Here is a 19,586-nt window from a genome sequence, read left to right on the forward strand (position 1 = left end):
ACCAGTTTATCCCATATGTCTTTAAAACTAATACAGAGATGATTTTAGAAAGTACAAGTGGCTGATTCAGAATGTTAACTTTTATAAGGTTTAACCAGAGGTTGCAGTGATTAAACCCATTTTTCTTCCTTTTCGTTTTCTTCTTCCTTTTAAAAATCATTACTCAGATGACAGGTGGAACTAAGCATCTTTAAAAAATACATTTGTGACACATCATAAAATAGACCAGTCATAAATAGCTGGATAATCATACCCAGCTGTACATGTGTAGTAGAAAAAGACTTTTTTTTCCAAGTTACTATCTCTTTTCTTATTATTCTAAGGATGTTGTTAGAATGTTGTTGGGTGCTGTCATGTCAAGTATGGTTCACAACGACACTATGAACAAAAGATCTGAACCCAGTGCTATCCTGTGCCATCCTCTGCCATCCTCACACTTCCCGACACACAAGAGCCCATTGTAGCAGTCACCTTGTCATTCCACCTGATTGAGGGTCGTTCTTTCCTTCTTCAACCCTCCACCCTTCCCAATATCATGTCCCTAAATATTTATCATCTTAGAAGAAATAATATCCTGCTAAAACATAACTTAAATTTTAAACTCTAACTAAAATAACAACCATTGGGTTGTATACTCTTACAGCAGGAAGACTTCAAAAAGGAATTAAATGAGTAGCAGTGAAAGTATTTCTGCATTTGCGGTGAAGGGGTAGCTTGTCTCATTAATGATCTGTAAGTGATCATTACTCCTTCTTAATATTCCTCAAATTTCAAGAAGTACAAGTAAGGCAGATTTCATTAATTAAAACTACCATCTGGTAATTGAAAGAGAAAGTAAATGGAAGAGATTTCCAACTGGTGTCCATTCTTGGGAGAGAAGTTTATTTGAAGAGTATCGGTTTTATGTATGCATGAATCTTCTGTAGCAAATAAGGGGAGAATGCATGAAATAGAAAATTTCCTGAGAAGTGTAGAGTAGCCCCCCTTAGGCATAAAGTTCTTCCTGTATTTTTTATCTGAATTGGAGCTGCGGGCAAAAAAGCAGAAAGCAGCACATAGCTAATATAGCACCTTATAGATATCAGATCGACCATTAGTGAGTCAGGAATTCCAGGGCAAACTTCCAGGTAAACTTTAGAGAACATGTAATACTGAAGGCAGAAGTTCCTGTGAAACCAACACTTAAGCAGGGGAAAACAAACAAGCAAAATTCACATGGATTTACATGTGAAATATACATAGCTTTCCAAAGGAAGGAGAATAGAAACAATCAGACATTAATGTCAGCACAGAGCATAACCAAAATGCTAGAAGGTAAAAATTACTCTACAGCCATGTACTCCCTATAGTGGTGAAGGTTATGTGCCATTGAGTTGCTTGCAACTCATAGTGACCCTATGTACAACAGCCCTAAACCCTGCTTTATCTTGAGCCAGCTTCATTGTCTCTGTCACACCTATACCCATCACCAAGGCTGCTCTGAAGGATAACAAAAAATTAAGCCTCAGGAATAGATGGAATACCAATTGGTGTATTTTAGCAAACAGATGCTGCCCTGCATGTGCTCACCAGGTTGGGCCAAGAAATCTGGAGGACAACCACTTAGTCAACTGATTGGAAGAGATCCCTATTTATTCCCACTCCAAAAAGAGGTGACCTGATAGAGTGTGGAAATTATCACACAATATCACCAATATCACACACTGGCAAAATCCTACTGAAGATTATCCAGAAAAAAATTGATCAGTACAATGACAGAGAACTACCAGAAATAGGCTGGGTTTAGAAGAGGTCATGTCACTAGGGATATTATTGTCAATGTCAGATGGATCTTGGCAGAAAGCAGAGTACCAGACGAATGTCTATCTGTGTTTCATTGTCTATGCAAAGCCATTCTACTGTGTGGACCACAATAAATTCTGGCTAACCTTGAGGAAAATGGGAATCTCACAGCACTTGATTGTGCTTATATGAAACCTATACATAAACCAAGAAGCAGTTCTCAGAATGGAACACGGGAACACTGCATGGTTTAAAATAAAAAAAGGAGTGTGTCAGGGATGTATCCTGTTCCTGTGCCTTTTCTTTTCAGTCTGTATGAAGAACAGATCATTTGGGCAGCAGAGCTTTATGAGAAGGAGTGTGGCATCAAGATTGGAGGGAGACTCATTAACAACCTATGATGTGCAGATGACACAACCTTGCTTGCTGAAACTGAAGAAGTCCTGAAGCACTTGCTGCAAAAGGTCAACTGTAGTCTTCAATATGGATTGAAGCTCAACATCAAGAAGACAAAGATTCTCACCACTGAGCCAGTTGGCAGCACCATAATAGATGGAGAAGAATTTGAGGTTGTTAGCAATTACAGCTTGTTTGGATCCACAGTCAACACTCTTAATACTAGCTATCAGAAAACCAAAAAATGAATTGCACTCGGAAAATCTGCCGTCATGGACCTCTTCAGAGTGATGAAGAGCAATGATGTCAGTCTAGATACAAAGGTAAGCCTAACCCAAGCCATGGTTTTCTCAGTTACTTGTTATGCTTCAGAAAGTTGGACAATGAATAAGGATGATAGAAGAATTGATTCCTTCAAATTGTGGTGTTGGAGAAGAGTCTTGAACATACCATGGTCTGCTAAGAAAACAAATGGGTTTGTCTTGGAGAGGGTGAAACCACATTTCTCCTTGGAGGCTAGGATCTTGAAGCTCTACCTCACTTACTTTGGGCACGTGGCCAGAAGAGAGTCCTTGGAGAAGGACATCATGTTCAGAAAGCATGAGCAAAAGACTCAAGAGGAGGTGGATTGATACAGTAACTGGGCCAATGGTAGTGTGTGTGTCACAATTAGACTGGCTCAGGACAGGGAAGGGTTCAGAGCTGCTGTACATAGGGTCACTGTGCATCACAGACAACTCAACCAATAACATTCTATGACAGGTTTGGAAGCAGCAATGGCATTCACTTCCTAAACAACTTGCCTGTGTAAATTCTATGCACTTTGATAAATGTCAGTAGTTGTAGAGGAGCTTCAGGCCTTTTGTTCATAGGGCCACTGTGAGTTATGCTCAACTTGAAGGCAATCAACAACAGCAGTTAGTGGATGATCTGATCCACAGTCAGCACATGGCATAGTTTTCACAGCTGATCAGTGTGATTCCTGTATAGGCCATCAGGTGAGGTCCATGTGTATGGTCATTGTGTTTCTTATAAAAGGTATTTCAAATAAATAAATCGTTGATTGTACAGAATTCTATCCTTCTTCCCCAGTCTCATTTCTGTGACCAAGTCTATGTTCTCCAACTACTGATCCTTCTTCCCCATTCTCAACTTTGCATTCCAGTTATCCATTATTATTACTAGTGCATCCTGGTTGAATGTTTAATTGATTTCCAACTGCAACAGTCAGTAGAAGTTATCTATTTCCTCCTCTTTGACTCTGGTTATGATAGTATTAACATCTATTAACATGTCTTCTTTGAATGTGTATGGATATTATCCTGCCAGTCACAACAGTTCATTTCAAGACGGATCTAGAAATCGTCTTTTTAACTATGAATGCCACCACACTTTTTCTCACCTTTTCATATACATACTTTGGCACATGGCCAGAAAGGATCCGTCCTTGGAGAAAGATATCATGCTTCGGAGGGTGGAGGGACAGTACAGGGAAGGAAGACATAGAATGAGATGGATTGACTTAGTGAACTGGGGATAGGTGTGTTGGAGTCAGTAAAACTGGCTCAGGATTTTCAGAGCGATTATATGTATGGTTGCTATGAGTCACAAGTGATGTGATGACACATAACAACAACAACCACCCAATCTGTTAATATGCCTTTTGAGTAATATATAGTTGAGAATTAATGAAATTAGACAAGAAAATTTGAAGGAGAGGCCACGGTTTGAAGTTACCGCAACATTACACATTTTACCCACCTTTGTTTAGAAGTTTGCTCTGTACATTGACACTACATTTTGTATTATATAATTGTAACCTTAAAAACTATTTAATTGATATAGTTGATATTGTCTTAGTTTCTCTTCTTTGCCCTATGTCTTCGGTATCTAGTGCTGCTATGATCAAACTGCCACAATGAATGGTTTAAACCAACCAAAATTCACTCTCTCACAGTTTAGGAGCTGAGAAATCCAAATTTAGAGTTTTGCCAGAGAACAGCTTTCTTCCTGTGTGTTTTCTTGTTCTGAGAAGTAAGGAATGTGTATTCAGATGGCACACTCTTCTTTCTCAGTGGTAGTAGATCCCTGTCTCTTGGTATGTTTTTCTCTCCTTTCATCTCTTGAAAGAAAAAAGGGGATGCAGGCTACACCTCAGGGAGTCTCTGTACATTAGGTCAGGGATGGGACGGAGTTAACCCTGTTGTATTCCACCCTTATCCTCTTCTATGAAATCAGGTCTGATCACATCATGATTATATCAAAACCTAACTGCCACATTACATCTGTCTTTGTCAAACCCCTGAGAATTATGGCCTTGCCAAGTTGAAACATACTTTGGAAAGATACAGTTCAATTCATGATATCACACAAATTTTATATTTTCAATATAGAACTAATTTTTTTTTCATTTCTCTACAGCCACGTACATATATCACAATGATATTGCTAAGATTTGGGGGGAGTATTTCCAATTATTTTCTTATATTTAAAAAAATCTAGTTTTCATAATTAAGAATTGTGCCTGTTTTGTTAAACTTGTAATTGAGTTGACTTCAGCTCATGGTGATCCCTTTGGTACAATAGAGAACTGTGTTCTATAGAATTTTCCATAGCTGAGTTTTGGTAGTAGATCTCTAGACCTTTTTTCCAAAGGGTGAACTCGGACTGCATACCTTTTCTTTAGCAGTTGAGTGTGCTAAGCTTTTAAAACACTCAAGAGACCCCAATTTTGAAAGATTTTCTGTAAACATAATACAGTGACAATTTATGGCAATGTAGAACCATTAATTTAAATTTCTATTCAATAATAATTATGCAGTAGAGCATAACAGGTCATTGTAGCCTAAGTCAAATCATCAAGACCTTTGATTGTTTTCATCAATGAAAATTGGACTCCAGATTGAATCTTCCTCCCTCTTCCAAATCTCCAAATCTGTTGTTTCTTCTCAAGATTCTCTTCTTAATTTCTCTAGACTGGAGTCATAAATTGTTGTTCCCTTACACACCCTTCATCTGATTTCCCAAATTTTCCCATTTTGTTAAGTGCGTAATCAACCATGGACTTTTAATTAGATAGTGCTCATAAAACCTGGCCTATTGCCTAGTACATAAACTTCGTTCAAGAAATTATAATAATAGGCATGCTTTCTAGTAATACTGTTTTAATACTTTCCCCAAACCTTTGTTAGTATTTGTTGCCATTTTACCAATTTCGTTTCCTGGTGAGCCTACAGGACAGAGTGGAGCTGCTCCATATATATTTTCACGGCTGTAATCTTTGTGGCATCAGGTGGTCACATATTTCACCCTGTCATTCAAATCACAAACCTTTCAGTTAGTAGCTGAACATTTAACCACACGTTGTCTAATTAGAAGAGACTATTATTGTTTTCATTTCACAAATGAGGAACCTGAGTACCTGAGAGATCAATTACTTTGTCTAAGGATCGAGTATAGCTACTGAGGATCAGACTGTGAAGTTTTACTCCAAGTGGTAGTATCTTTAGCTTTGCACCTGTAAAGGCTAGTTTGAGTTGAGCTGTGATTATTGATAAACTAATCCTCCTGGGACATTTGCCTTTCACTAATAAAACTTTTTTAACTAAAGTTAATATGAATTATAATATTTATTTAAGGCTTTTTCCCCCAGGGACTTTTATCCATTTCGTATGTATTCAGGACCAACAGTTGTTGTTGTTGTTAAATGCCATTGAGTCATAGATGACTCAAAGTGACCCTATGAATGAAAGACCTGACCACTTGTATAGCTTTCAGCGTTTCTCCATGTTCATAGAGTTTCCAGAGGCAAACTATTTTGAAAGTGGATGCCACTCCTGCTTTCAAGCTTGTTTTAATCAGGGAGCTCCCCCAAACACTGTCCATCATGGGTGACCATTATCACATTTGACACATCAATGTTACAGTGTGTAGCATCACAGCAAACGGACAGACCGGTGTTACAATACTTTGAAGAATGTTTAACCAAAAACAATTAAAACTAGGTCTGAGGGCCCCAGATTAGCTTGGTAGCATAACTTTCTATCCACTAGGCCAACAGAGCTCTCTCTATGTTGTAGATATTCTAATTTATGCAGGAGTCATAAAGAATACACAAGCCAACAACCTTGAAAAAAATACCATGTAATGTGGGTTTCTTGTGCTATTTTTACTTATGGACCTTCGTATTGCTTAATTTGATTGGGACTCCAATAGAATGTTAACATGCGAATGATAATTTTTATTCTGATATATGCTGATTCACATACATGGATTTTTGTGTTTGTGTGTAATAAATAAAATATATTTTGAGGTATATGTATGTCTAGATATATGTTAAAACAAAACAAAAAAATCCTTGCGTTCTAATTGAGTCCAACTATAAAGACTCTGTCAGACTGATTTTAAATATCATTCCCTCAATAGAGTTTCCAAGACTCTAAGTGTTTATGGAAGCAGACTAGCACATCTTTCTTTCACAGAGAGACTTACAAGTTCAAAGTATTGACCTTTCAGTTAGTGACCAAATAATCACTGTGTCTGCAAGGCTCTTTAAGTGTAAGATAGGTAATGTACATGTGTATACATAATCAGTAAGTTGTGGGTGGGTAATATGCAATTTGTGTTTAGCTTCACAGTGTTTGTATAAACAGACATAAAAATAGAAGACAGTTTAAACTGGAGTTCCCTTCTCTTAATAAATTGAGATAATTATTAATATTTCCTATTTATCATGAGAGCAGAAGACTGGTTTTTATTCCTTTTGGGATTGTTAAAAGATGGTTACTTGCATTTTTGTTTTTGCTTTATATTATTCTGTATATTTGCTAAAATTCATATTAGGGAATTTTGGTGGTGTAGTGTGTAGGAAGTTGTGCCACAAAGCCAAAAGCCACCACACTTCTGCAAGATAGAATCCACCAGTGACTCCAGGGGTAAAAAGATGGACAGGCTTTGCCTGTGCTAGTTAAAGCCTGGGGCATCTGCTGGAGCTATGGGTCCGTTCTGATTTAATTGCAATGAGAAAGAGAGAAAGGCATTAAGGTTATGCTAAATATGTACTAACTATGGAAAATTCAATTTAAAAACAATATATAATGTGTTTTTACTTACTTATGCAGCACTGGAGAGCATGGAGGGATATTATTACAAAGACAATGTTTCAGTAGAAGAATTTCAAGCCCAAATAAATGCAGCCTCATTGGAAAAGGTCAAACAGTACAACCAGAAGCTCAGGTATGAAAGAATACAACCTTTATTTCATTAAAAAAAGAAATATTTGGACCAAAAAACCCTCATGGTAGTATTGTTAACATTATTTAATTTAGTAGACTGCCTTCTCTTTGATATAAAGCTAACTGAACAGGATTGATCATTTCAAATATTCATCTTGGGTACTGTTTTTCAAAAGAAAGAAATTTAAATAACATTTTGAAAAGCTTAATACTATTATTTTAATTTCTAGAAAAGATAATGGTAATAGACAAGAGAATAAACATTGAGTTGATTATTTCCATGAAAATAAGCATGGGTATATTTTATAATTATCTCTCATAATAGATTCAGTTGATGGAGATTCAAATGGTTTCTTAATATGCTATTAAAGAGCTGGTGTCCTCACAGAGAAAAGAATAGTAAGTTCAACATTGAAGGTTAGGGGTAAAAATCATATGATAAAACATGTGTGTGTTATTATAGAAATATCAACTTGCTAGGATATGAATTAATATTAGTATATTACAATGTTTCCTCTTAAGAATGATGATGAATGACAGTGAAATTCAATGAGAATAGAGGATAGTTATAATTCTGAAGCTTTACTTTTCAACTCATTAGTAATCTTTCTTATAAATTATTGATAGACCACTTTTAAAAATGTCTCCAGTGGATTAAGTGTTTTCATTTTTAAGAGAAAAATATTACTGTCCTACCTTGAACATCAGTGCTCAGGCTGTTTGTTCATAGGGTCGCTGTGAGTCGTCTACGACTCGACGACGTCAAACAACAACAACCACCTTGAACGTCAGTAACTCAAGAATATTGTGGCATTTTCTGCCTTTGTTCATAATATGTCTGTTTCATGAATATCAGTTCCTAAAATGCCCTGTACTTGGAAATGTTGGTTCTAGTGGTTTCCACAATGTTTCATTATTCTTCCAATAGGAATGCTTTGTTTTCTAGCTCTTTGACCACATACTTATGGCCCTTCTAGCACTTCTACTCCACTCAATCATCTTATTGTCTCCAAAATATTTCCAAAACTCCAGGAACTTTTAGAACTACTTGTGTTTCTCTCTTCCTCCTGAAACATAATTCAAGATTCTGGTGATCCTGACTCATAACAGCCCTTAGACTGCTCCATTTTTTATTACCTTCAATATTTCTCAAATTAGAATACTGTACTGACTCCTTTTATAAAGGGGGGAAATTTCATTTTGAATTTTTCTGTGTATCCCCAAACTAAGAAACATTGACTTATGATACATCTACCTCTTATAAAATCTTTCCACTTGAAATGGTCAACACAAAACGTTTGCTTTTGTATATGTTTGAATGTATCTTAGATTTATTAGGAATGAACGTATAATATATTTGAACTGGATGTAAAAAATGTAAGCATTTTTGTGAAAGACATATATATGCCTTGAGAATACATTCCTAGATTCCAGTTTGAGAAAACAAATCTAGTATCATATGACAGCCTACAGATCTCCTGTCTCCAAACCCCAACATGTTTCAGTCTACTCCAGATACTGCCTTCACAATAATTTTGTATCAGTATTGCCACATCACTGTTCTGTTCAAAGAAAGTCAACAGTCAATCTAAACTCCTCAGTGTGGCAGTAGAAATTGTGTGAGACTTAATCCACTCTTTCTTTTTAAACCTGTGTTTTCTCCATCCTACTATTTCTTCATTTCTAATCCTGCACCATGCTTTCTCTGTGACCCTTTGCCTTTTTACATAGCATCTGCTGCTTCTGTCTCCAACTGTTTCTAAAACTACTACTGTTCAAATGATTCCATATCCTGTACTATAATTTCTTTCATAAAATCTGCTTCTTTTTAATTTTCTGTGAATGGGTGATTATGGCACACTTATTTGATTTCCTTTACATAGGAAGTGACATGTTCCTATTTACCTCCATTAATGCTTCCTCTTTCCTGCTCACTTATTAAATAAAGGTGTTAGTTTCTTCCTTCATTTTCCTTTTACTCAATAACCACAAGTCATCTTAGTTGCTCTTAGACCACCTGATCTAGAGGCTCAAGTAGAGCCAAGGCCGTTGGTTACCTTTTTTTTTACCTTTTTTCTTATTGCCTGACTCAGAAAGTAGCACCAAAGTGTAACTTTTGCCTCATAGCCCTACTACCTTTATAATACTTTCACTGTAAATCATCTTATTCTGGAGATTAATCTGATTATTTACTAGTCGGATCACATAAATGGCTTATTTCTTCATAACTTTAAGACACACCATTCAATATAATCATAGGAAAGTATTGTTTAGATTACAAGCTTTGGAAACCAAACTCAGACTGACATAAGAAAAATGAGAACATTTGGGCTATGTAACAAGGGAAACAAGGGCTGTGGCTGTTTTCAAGCTACCCATTTTTTTCTCCGTCTTTTGACCCTTCTTTCTTGTGTGCAGACTTCTTTTTCTAGGCAGAGTCACTTCACATTTGGGAAAAAAATATTTAATGCAGATCCAATGTTCATGAATTGTCCCTCAAAGGGTCTGAAGTGAGTGATAAATAGCTATACCCAAGTCATATGTCCATACTTCTTTGGACCCAAGCATTAAAATCAATAAATGTGATTTACTAAACAAGAGAGGTGAGATGTCAGACAAGCAGAAACAGTGCATTCAACTCCGGGTGTGGAGATTTCTTCAGACTGTTGTTACACACCATCGACGACTTAGAACTGACATGTACTCGACCCTCCAGCCCATTTTCACAGGCAGTTTAATCATTCAGAAGAAGATGTCCCATCTTTTTCCCATGGAGCCACTGGTGGATCTGAACCACATTGGAAACAAAAAGATAATACTAGGTATAATAATTATCAACTTTAAAGGACATATTAGACATTGGATGCAATATTAGATGAGTTATGTTGATTATTTAATAATTTCAATACGTTCCAAATTCTTAGTCCTACTTTAAGGAGAACTTAACTATGATTTAATGGCATCACATACAGGTAAAAAAAATCTTGCTATAGATTAATGAAAAACAACTGGAAAATATGTTGACAGAGAAATGCCAGAAATTCAAGCTACATTCATAAGAGACATTGGAACAAGGAAAACTATTGCTCATGCCAAATGGGTCTTGGCGGAAAGCAAGAATACCAGAAAGATGTTTGCTTGTGTTTTATTGATTATGTAAAGGCATTTGATTCTGTGGAAAATAAGAAATTATAACCAACTTTGAGAATAATGATAATTGCAAACACTTACTGTGCTTATGCAAAACCAATATATAGATCATGAAGAAATTGTCCAAACAGAACAAGGTAACACTTTATGTTTTGAAATCAGGAAAAATGTGTTTCAGGGTTGTATCCATTCTTCATACTTATTCAACTTGTGTCATAAACTGAAGCATATGAAGAGAATGTGGCTTCAGGACTTGGAGGAAGACGCATCAGTATGAGTCAATAAGCAGATGATACACCTTGCTTGCTGAAAGGAAAGGAAACTTCAAACACTCTGTGGAGAAGATCAAAGAGTACATCTCAGTGTACATCTCAATGTAATAATGGATTACATATAAATATTAAGAAAACAAAAATTGTCACGATAAGCAACAGTCATAATAGATGGGAAAAGACTGAAGTTGTCAATTATGTCATTTTACTTGGATCCATAATCAATACTCATAGTACCAACAGTCAAAAAAAAAAATTCAAAGATTTTTTTGTGTATCGGGAAATCTGCTGTCAAGTACCTCTCCAAGGTGCTAAACAGTAAAGTGCATCAGTTTAAAGACTAAAGTATGCCTGATCCAAGCCATAGTCTTTTCAGTTGCTTCCTATACACCTGAAAGTTGGACTATGAATAAGGATAACAAAAGAGTGGGTGCCTCCTAATTGGAGAAGAGTGTAAATAAGCCATCAACTGTAAAAAGAACAAATCTGTCTTGAAAGAAGTACAGCCAGAACGCTGTGTGGATGGTGAAGCTTTTTCTTCTTTACTTTGGGTATATTTTCAGAAGAAACCAGTCCTTGTAGAGAGATATCATTCTGGGGAAGGCAGACAGTCAGTAAAAGACGGGAAGACTCTTCATGAGATGCATTAGCACAGTGACTACCACAGTGGCCTTGAGCAAAATAGTTCAAGTTCAGATCTGTTGTTCATAAGGTCGCTATGAGCTGCAGTTGACTCTACGGTCCCAGACAACCACAATGTCAGGCTGTCTCAAAATAGAGTGAACATTACACACAGAAATCAAATTCTCTATTGCTAAGTTTTGCTCTCAGAGAGTGGTACTATTGTTATGTGCCCTTGACCCGATTAAACCTCATAGTGACCCTATTCTGAGCCAACCTCATCATCTCTGATACACCTAACCCCACTGCCACAATCATTCTGTCAGTCTCTTTGAGGGCCTTCCTCTCTTGCACTGATCTTTTACCCTTCCAAGCCTGAAGCTCTTCTCTAAGGACTGACCCCTTCTTGACCATCTATCCAAAGTTTATGAAATGGTGTTTCAAAATCCTTGCCTCCAAGGAGCAATCTGGTTTCACCCTCTCCAGGAAAGACCTGTTTGTTTCCCTAGCAATCCGTGATATGTTCAAAACTCTTCTCCAGCACCTCAACTCAAAGGTATCAATTCTTTTTCTGTTTTCTTAGACATTGTCCAGCTCTCAGATAAACAGGGAGTGGTGCACCTTAGTCTTTAGACTGACATCTTTGTCCTTTAGCACTCTGGAGAGATGCCGTATTTTCCCAGTATAACTCAGCTTTTCATTCCCTGACTGCTGGTACCAAAGGTAATGATTGTGGATCTAAGCAAGTACTTCAATCTATCCTTCATCTATTATGATGATGCCCATTGGTTCAATGGTAAGGATTTTTGTTTTTTCTGATGTTGAGATGGGTTCATAGTCCTTGGTCTTCTCCAGCAAACACCTCAAGTTTCCATGAGCAAGGTTATGTCACCTGCACAACACAAGTTGTGTATGAGACTTCCTCTAATCCTAATGTCACATTCTTCATAAAGTTCAGGCACTTGAATAATCTATTCAGGATTGAAAAGGCACAGAGAAAAGATCCATCCCTGACACATTTCCTTTCTTGATTTTGAACCATGCAGTGTTTCCTTGCTCTAATTAGACAATAGCTTCTTGGTCTAGGTTTCACACGAGCACAGTCAAGTGTTCTGGGATTCCCATTCATCTGAATGTTAACCAAAACTTGTTGTGACCCACACAATCAAATGTCTTTACACAGTCAACAAAACACAAATAGACATCCTTCTGATACTCTGTGTTTTAGGCAAGGTCCACCTGATATCAGCAGTGGTATTCCTAGTGTCATGGCCTTTTCTAAATCCAGCTTGTGTTTCTGGTAGTTCACTGTTAATGTACTGACAGAGTTGCTTTTGTATAATCTTCAGCAAAATTTTGTTTGCATGTGATATTAATGCTGTTGTTCTATAATTTCCACATTCTGTTGGATCACATTTTTTTTGAAATGGAAACAAATATGGAACTCTTCCAGTCAGTTGGCTAGGAACCTAGCCTCCAGATCTCTTGGTGCAACCCAAAGAACACTTCTAGGGCTGCATCTGTTTGTTGAAATATGTCAATTGAGTAAATAGTTGTTATTGTTGTTGTTGTTGTTGTTGTTATGTGCCGTCGAGTCGCCTGCGACTCATAGCGACCCTATGTACAACAGCCCTACACTCCACTCTGTCCTGTGCCAATCGCACTGTCTCGACACTCCCATCCCAATTATCTCAGTCACTGAATCAATCCACCTCATAGAGGGCCTTCCTCTCCTGCGCCGTCCCTCCACCCTTCCAAGCATGATGTCCCTCTCTAAGGACCGGTCTCTCCTCACAACATGTCCAAAGTAAGTTAGACGGAGCCTCAGGTGCCCTAATTTCTCTGAGTCAGAACTTTCATTTATTCATTCAATGCTTACAAGATTTGCTATAACAAGAGATGAACTAAATAAGTGAAAGTGTTATGAATAAATATAGAATGAGATTTGTTAAGTTGAATGATAGCCAGGAATAGTTGAAAGACGAGGTGCTATTTGAACAAGAATCTGAATCTCAAGGAGATAACTTTGCTAATTCGAGGGGGCAAACTGTGCAATAAGAGGGAGTAGATATGCACTATCCATAGTCACAAGTTTATTTTTAAGGACAAGAGAGACCAGTAGGATTCTAATATGTTGTAAGATTGATGTACTTTGAAAGACTGGGACAGAGGCTTGATGATGAAAGACTTTTGAAGGTATTTGGATTTTATTCTCACTGTAGTAGAGAAGCCACTGGACATTTTTCATCCAGTTGCTGCCATTCATTTGTATCTCTAAGTATTCTAAGAGAGTTGACATTTTCACAAGACTGTAGTGAAGGCCAGCTGGCTGGTGTGACCATCTCTCTTCTGGTGACTACTGGAATCAAGGAGAAGACAGTGGCCGTGGGGAGCCTCTACCACAAGTGTTAATCTTGACAATGGTTACCTGAAGACGGTTTTCTTGTGGCTGTCATGAAAAAGATTGGAACCAACAGAAATGCTTAAAAGCCATTTCTAAAATGCACCCTCCTGTGGAAAGTCAAATAAAGTTCTTAATTTTCTTCTACTTACACAGGAGTAACAGCATGCAAAGTGTTTGACTCACAAACTTGAACAAAGGAGTCTTAGGAGGAAAGCCTTTCATCCTTTTCCTCATGTCCTCACCCTGCTGGCCTCTCTTTTCTACCCATAGCGCTCCTTATTCCTTCTGGCCAGGAGTTATATTCTATCAGCTTCCTACTTCTCCTATTTAAAGGAAATTGATCATTACCAAACCCTTTCATTTGAAGGTACCCACTAACTGGCACAAAACTCCAATGAGATAAAAGATGCACAGGAACGGTGTTCTGTGTATCAAAAGACTCCTTTCATTGTGTGTAAGCAGGGGCCGAGGTTATTGTTGGTCCAAAGTAGAATAAAGCCAAGAAAATAAAAGGACACAGTTATTTATTTGTTGGGTGAGATAATTTATTATTCTTGAGGATAATAACTTTATTCTAGATTGTATTAACACTTACGATTCAGGGTAAATAAAGATTAAATGGATTAACTTTTCCAAGTAAAAATGATCCAAAGTAAATATTCCTTTATGGTGTCATATGTGTATGGTGACCAGAAAGTGGCATATATTTTTTTTGTAATGTTAAACACCAATAACTTATTTAAAAGTAGAAGGAAGGTGAGGATTTTAGTTGTGTTGACATGAAATGGTACTAAAATCCCAAACTTAGAGGTATATATTTGGAGCATTTTTTTCAACTGGCAAATAGTCTGGTCAGGAGCATGTGCTCAGCCTATTGTACCATTGAAACAGCACCAGGAAATATGTGTCACTTCTCTCTACCTCTGGGAGGGGAGAAAAAAAACAACAACCCAGTGAATGCTCTGCCTTGATATTGGATGGATTTGAAAAATAGCATAAAATAAAAAAAAAGAAAAATAGCATAAAATTAATGTTATTTCATGGCTTTATACAACTATCAAATAGCAAGAGAAGATGAATATCTTTGGGTCCTCAGCTATTATGTCCTGTTTTGAATTGTAGGCACATAATCTCCATTCCCTTGACCTTCCGTCGAAAAACACTGTTTTCTTCTATTTCCTGTGTGGATAACAAACAGTATATTCGTGTATGAGATGGATAATTTTGCTCATTCTGTTGATGCATAGCTGTGCAAACTACCTTCAATTCCACTAGAAAAAAAGGACTATTAAGTTTTCGGCAGAGAGTTACAATAGAAAACAGATAATACCTTCTCCATTTTTCTATATTCATCTGCAGCTTTTAGAATTATTAAGTGAGAATATTTATTCTTAAATTAACCAGACAAATTCATGATGCAGGTTTTCCTCCTCCACAGCAGTTTTATATTCACTCTCCACTCTGTTTTTCAGCTGAATTCCCTTTTTTTATAGGTTAAGATGAGTCTGCACTTCTCTCTGAAGCTAGCTATAAAGCAAGTGTATATATTCAATTCTTTATGATTGTGATTGAGGACACAGATTTCCAAGCTGTAAATTGTTTCATAAGTAATATAATGGTTCAGTAATAAGAGAAACAACTAAATCTATAAAGAACTTTTAATTAATGTATAGTGCTTTATCATTGATAAACTTATTTCCTTTATAAAAGATATATAAAGACTAACATTTAACATGGCATTTATGAAGTATCAAGTTCTCCCACAAAGTAAAGTTAAAGTGATTGCTGGATACTCTACTAGTGCTAGTGGTCCCATGATAGAGGTCTTATTTTCAATGCATGGCACTTGGGTTCATTTCTTTATTAAAGTGCCTCATTTGCAGCCAACACTCACCTGCTGGTTGTAATGATGCTGAACAGGTATCATCCAAACTATAAAAAGCTAGGAAGAAAATTCTGGAGATCTATTTCTAAAAAGCAGCCATTGAAACCCCAGTGGATCATAATGGTCCAATCCACAGCCAGTAATGGTGATGGTATGTGTCTGGGCAGGTAGCAATGACCACTTATATTTATGCTACAAAAATGTCCCGCCAAGCACTAGGGACAGCACTACATACATGATTGGAACAATAATTAAAGTATTTCTGCCCTCCAAGAACATTGAGTCTATGGGAAATGATAAACAAACCCAAAAAATTTGCACTAATAACGGCAGTATTAAGCAAATTATAAAAAGGTGTAAGATCCTTTGATGCTCGCTTGGGCAGCACTTATGCTAAAATTGGGATGAGAGAAGATTAGCTTGGCCCTTACATAAGGATGACACACAAATTCATTAAGCATTCCATATATGTTGACTAAACTCCTTTTGTAACATTTTCAATAAGAAAGGGAGCTCTTGGGGGGGAAAAAAAGAGAGTCAAGCTTACTTGGATGTGGGTTAGGAAGATGGCTGAAGGTTTCAGGAATGAATTCTTTGAGAAATGGCCTTTAAACTGAGATATGAAACAAGAATTGTACTAGAGTTTTGAGAGACAACTAGTGAATAATTGGAATGAGAACGTAGTTTCTAGCAGAGGTAGCAGTGTGTGTGTGAAAGTCCTGAAGGAGGAATGAAAAGACAGGATTCAGTAGCAAAGGAGACATACAGCAGAATCAGCATGCCCTCCATTACCATGCAATTTTTTGTCAACTTCTGTCACCCTGTCTTCACACACTTCATGTCCTCTTCTAGTTGCAGTTCAGGAACTGTCTTCTTTTCCTGCAGGAAGCCTTCAGTTATGGCCTCCACTGGAATCCATCACTTTCCTTTAAACAGCCTTTGATCCACTTGTTTTCTTCTGACCACCTGCTATTTACTTGCATGCCTTCCTTGGTACAATAGGTAGTGAGAACCTCTGTGCGTTATGCATACTAAATCAAAACTCCCATTAGAACTGACTCATAGCTAACCTGCCATTGAGTTTCTGAGGCTCTAAATACGATAGGAGGAGATGTCCTATTCCTCCCCACCCCCACCCAGGGAGCTGCTGGTGTATTTGAACTGCCAGAGTGGCATGACTTGTTGAGTTAACAATACAACTCCCTCTGGGCTATGCCTCTAGAGCTCCCTTATGCATACTAAGTATGACAAAAATAGTTGACTTAATTTTAAAATCTGATTTATGGTAATATATTCTTTTGTGTGCTATTGTATTTTTATTGAAGTTATTCTGGTACCCATCCTACTTTCTTTATATCTGGCAAATTCCATGGCCATGGCACAGTGCAGATGCAGATTCTCCTGGAGACGCAGAGTGCAGGAGCAATGATTTTGTAAATTATTACCCAACTTGGGAGGAAGTGGAGAGCAGTACGCTGAGTGAATTAACTCAGTCCCATAAGGACAAATACTGTATAAGACCATTATTGTAGAATGAGTACGAGGATCCAAGGGGGCAGGGAAGGTAGAAGCAGAGGGATGAGGATGTGCGAGGAGGGGGATTAATCATGGGATTGTACAATTTGATGGGTTGAGGAAGTGAGGGAAATGAGAAGGATCCGGTGTGAAAAACAATGTGTTTGAATTTTGAAAATAAACTAGTCTTTAAAAAAAGAATATTCATCAGTGTAGTCAGCTTAATGAGTTTCAAGATCAGAGACAAGATCAGATAAAGTTGAAATTGTAGAGTCATTTCTGAGAGCAATGTTTCTGTTTCTTCTTTATTAGAAAAATACTGCTCTACTATTGAAGCCAGTGGTAACTGAAAATGTGAGGAAGTTGCATATAATCTTATCTTATAAACTTACTTATTATTTATTAAGGATGCACCAACAACGGTCATGTAATCCACAAGGATTTGTGCTGCTAATTCAAAGGCCGTACTACGCCTGTGGTTCAAATCCAGCAATGGCTCCTCAGGAAAAAGATGGGCAGACTCTTCCATATAATTTCTAGCCTCAGAAACTGACTGCTGGCTTCCTACTGCATGACAAGGAGTTTGAGCTTTGAGTGCTTATTAATACCTACATTACACTAATTCGTATGTCCTTTGTATGTTGTAATTATAAGGAGCTCTGTTGGCAGGCATAGTGTGCCTGTCAATCTGAAGGTCAGCAGTTTGAATCCATCAGTGACTCCACAAAAAAAAATGAAGATTGACAGTCTCATCCTGTTAGACTTACAGCCTCAGGATCCTGATGCTATAAGTCAGAATCGACTGACAGCAGTGGCTGTTTTCTGTTGTTGGTTTTTTACCATAATTACAGTGAATATTTCTTTTCTTTTCTTATGTTAAAGAAAATCCGGCTGTATAGTATATTTAAAAAAATAGTTTTTATAGTCTGTAAGCAACATATGAAATTGACCTGCTTAACTATGAGTTTTCATCCTCTGGTACTAAATCATTCATTGGGAAAATAGTTTTCAAGGATGAGTAGAGATGCTGTCTGACTAGTAGAACAAATAAAAGCATATTCAAAGGGAAGCCTTTGAAGAGAATTAAATGGATCTCAAAATTGAGAGAAGCTATTGTTTCTACCACAGCAAAGGGAAGATCAAAGTACATTGTGCTCAGAATTTTCTTTGTAATAAATGAGGCTAGACGTGTCAAAAGAGAAAATAAGCTTACCCGGAGGAATCAGTTAGGAAAATATACTCTGTGAGGAAAAATTGTCAGTGCTTATGGAAGCAAGATTGATTTTTATTTTTAACTCTGCTGACTTTTCTAGCTGATCACAAGGACAATCAGTCTTAAAAATATTTTCAAGACGTGCTAGTCAAGCCTTTTCCAGTGATTCCCCCCATTCCTTCCTCCCCCCACCCCGCCCCATTTCTTTTCTCTCACATCTCAGACATCTTTTGTTCTATGTATGTATAATGGATGGTGAATGAAGATAAATGATCCTTTCAAAGCTTCACATCTATACTAGACAGGAAAGTGAACTTGGAGCCAGAATTTTTTTTATACAAAAGACAAAATTCTGAAAAAAATTAGTAGAGATTTACTCAATTTCATGAATTGTGTGAAGACTAGATTATCTTAAGATACAAGTAGTCTATCTTATGCAGGTTTAAGTTTATTAAATTCTATCATTTAGGAAGATCATCAAACATTCCTTAGCTTAGCTTTTGGTATATTAAAGTAGGATGATTCACTTTTTGTTACTTTGACTAATTCCTTCCAACATTTTCCTCTTATGCTTCAAAATGTTCTCTCATCTTCCCACTTCCCCTACAAAAGTCTTTTTCTTTCTACTCTCTTATATATCTTCATTGTAACATGCTATATAGTCTTATGTAATTTTCCTTTAACCTTTTACTTTTTTTCTTTTTTGCATATCTGTGTGTAGATGAATAGTGAATGTGTATGCAGTGAGGAAGCTAGAAAAGCAATTCCTTCAGGATTGGGACTGGGAAGGGATAGAAGAGAAGGACTGAATCAAATTGGATTTGAAGGACTGGCATGGCGTCTAAAAGACTAGAGTCATTAACATAGAGGTGATAGTTAAAGTCAAAATAATAGATGTGATTGCCTAGAACATAGCACTTTCTACAGAAAGAAGTTACATAAATTACCCAAAGGCACTAAAGCTCAAAACTAGCTACTTTCCAGTCCAAATTGTGCCCTTATATTACAATACCGTGGTCTTGGAAGCAGTGATTGAACCCAGTATTAATGTTTATGGCCTGGGAAAATGAGTTAATGCCATTTTCATTACACCCAATAAGAGAGTTATTTATAT

At 37.0% G+C, this 19,586-nt stretch overlaps 1 protein-coding gene across 1 annotated transcript in view; it reads left to right on the forward strand.

The window, feature by feature from the left end:
- Window positions 1–19,586, forward strand: part of PREX2 (phosphatidylinositol-3,4,5-trisphosphate-dependent Rac exchange factor 2) — a 409,408-nt gene that overhangs the window by 296,403 nt on the left and 93,419 nt on the right. The window contains exon 35 of the mRNA XM_006880444.1: window positions 7,299–7,413. Within this exon, the coding sequence (XP_006880506.1) occupies window positions 7,299–7,413 (115 nt within the window). The remainder of the gene's footprint in view (window positions 1–7,298; window positions 7,414–19,586) is intronic.

The sequence above is a fragment of the Elephantulus edwardii genome, unplaced genomic scaffold (assembly GCF_000299155.1).
Source record: "Elephantulus edwardii isolate Elephantulus edwardi_28Jun2011 unplaced genomic scaffold, EleEdw1.0 scaffold00008, whole genome shotgun sequence".
Classification (NCBI taxonomy): domain Eukaryota; kingdom Metazoa; phylum Chordata; class Mammalia; order Macroscelidea; family Macroscelididae; genus Elephantulus; species Elephantulus edwardii.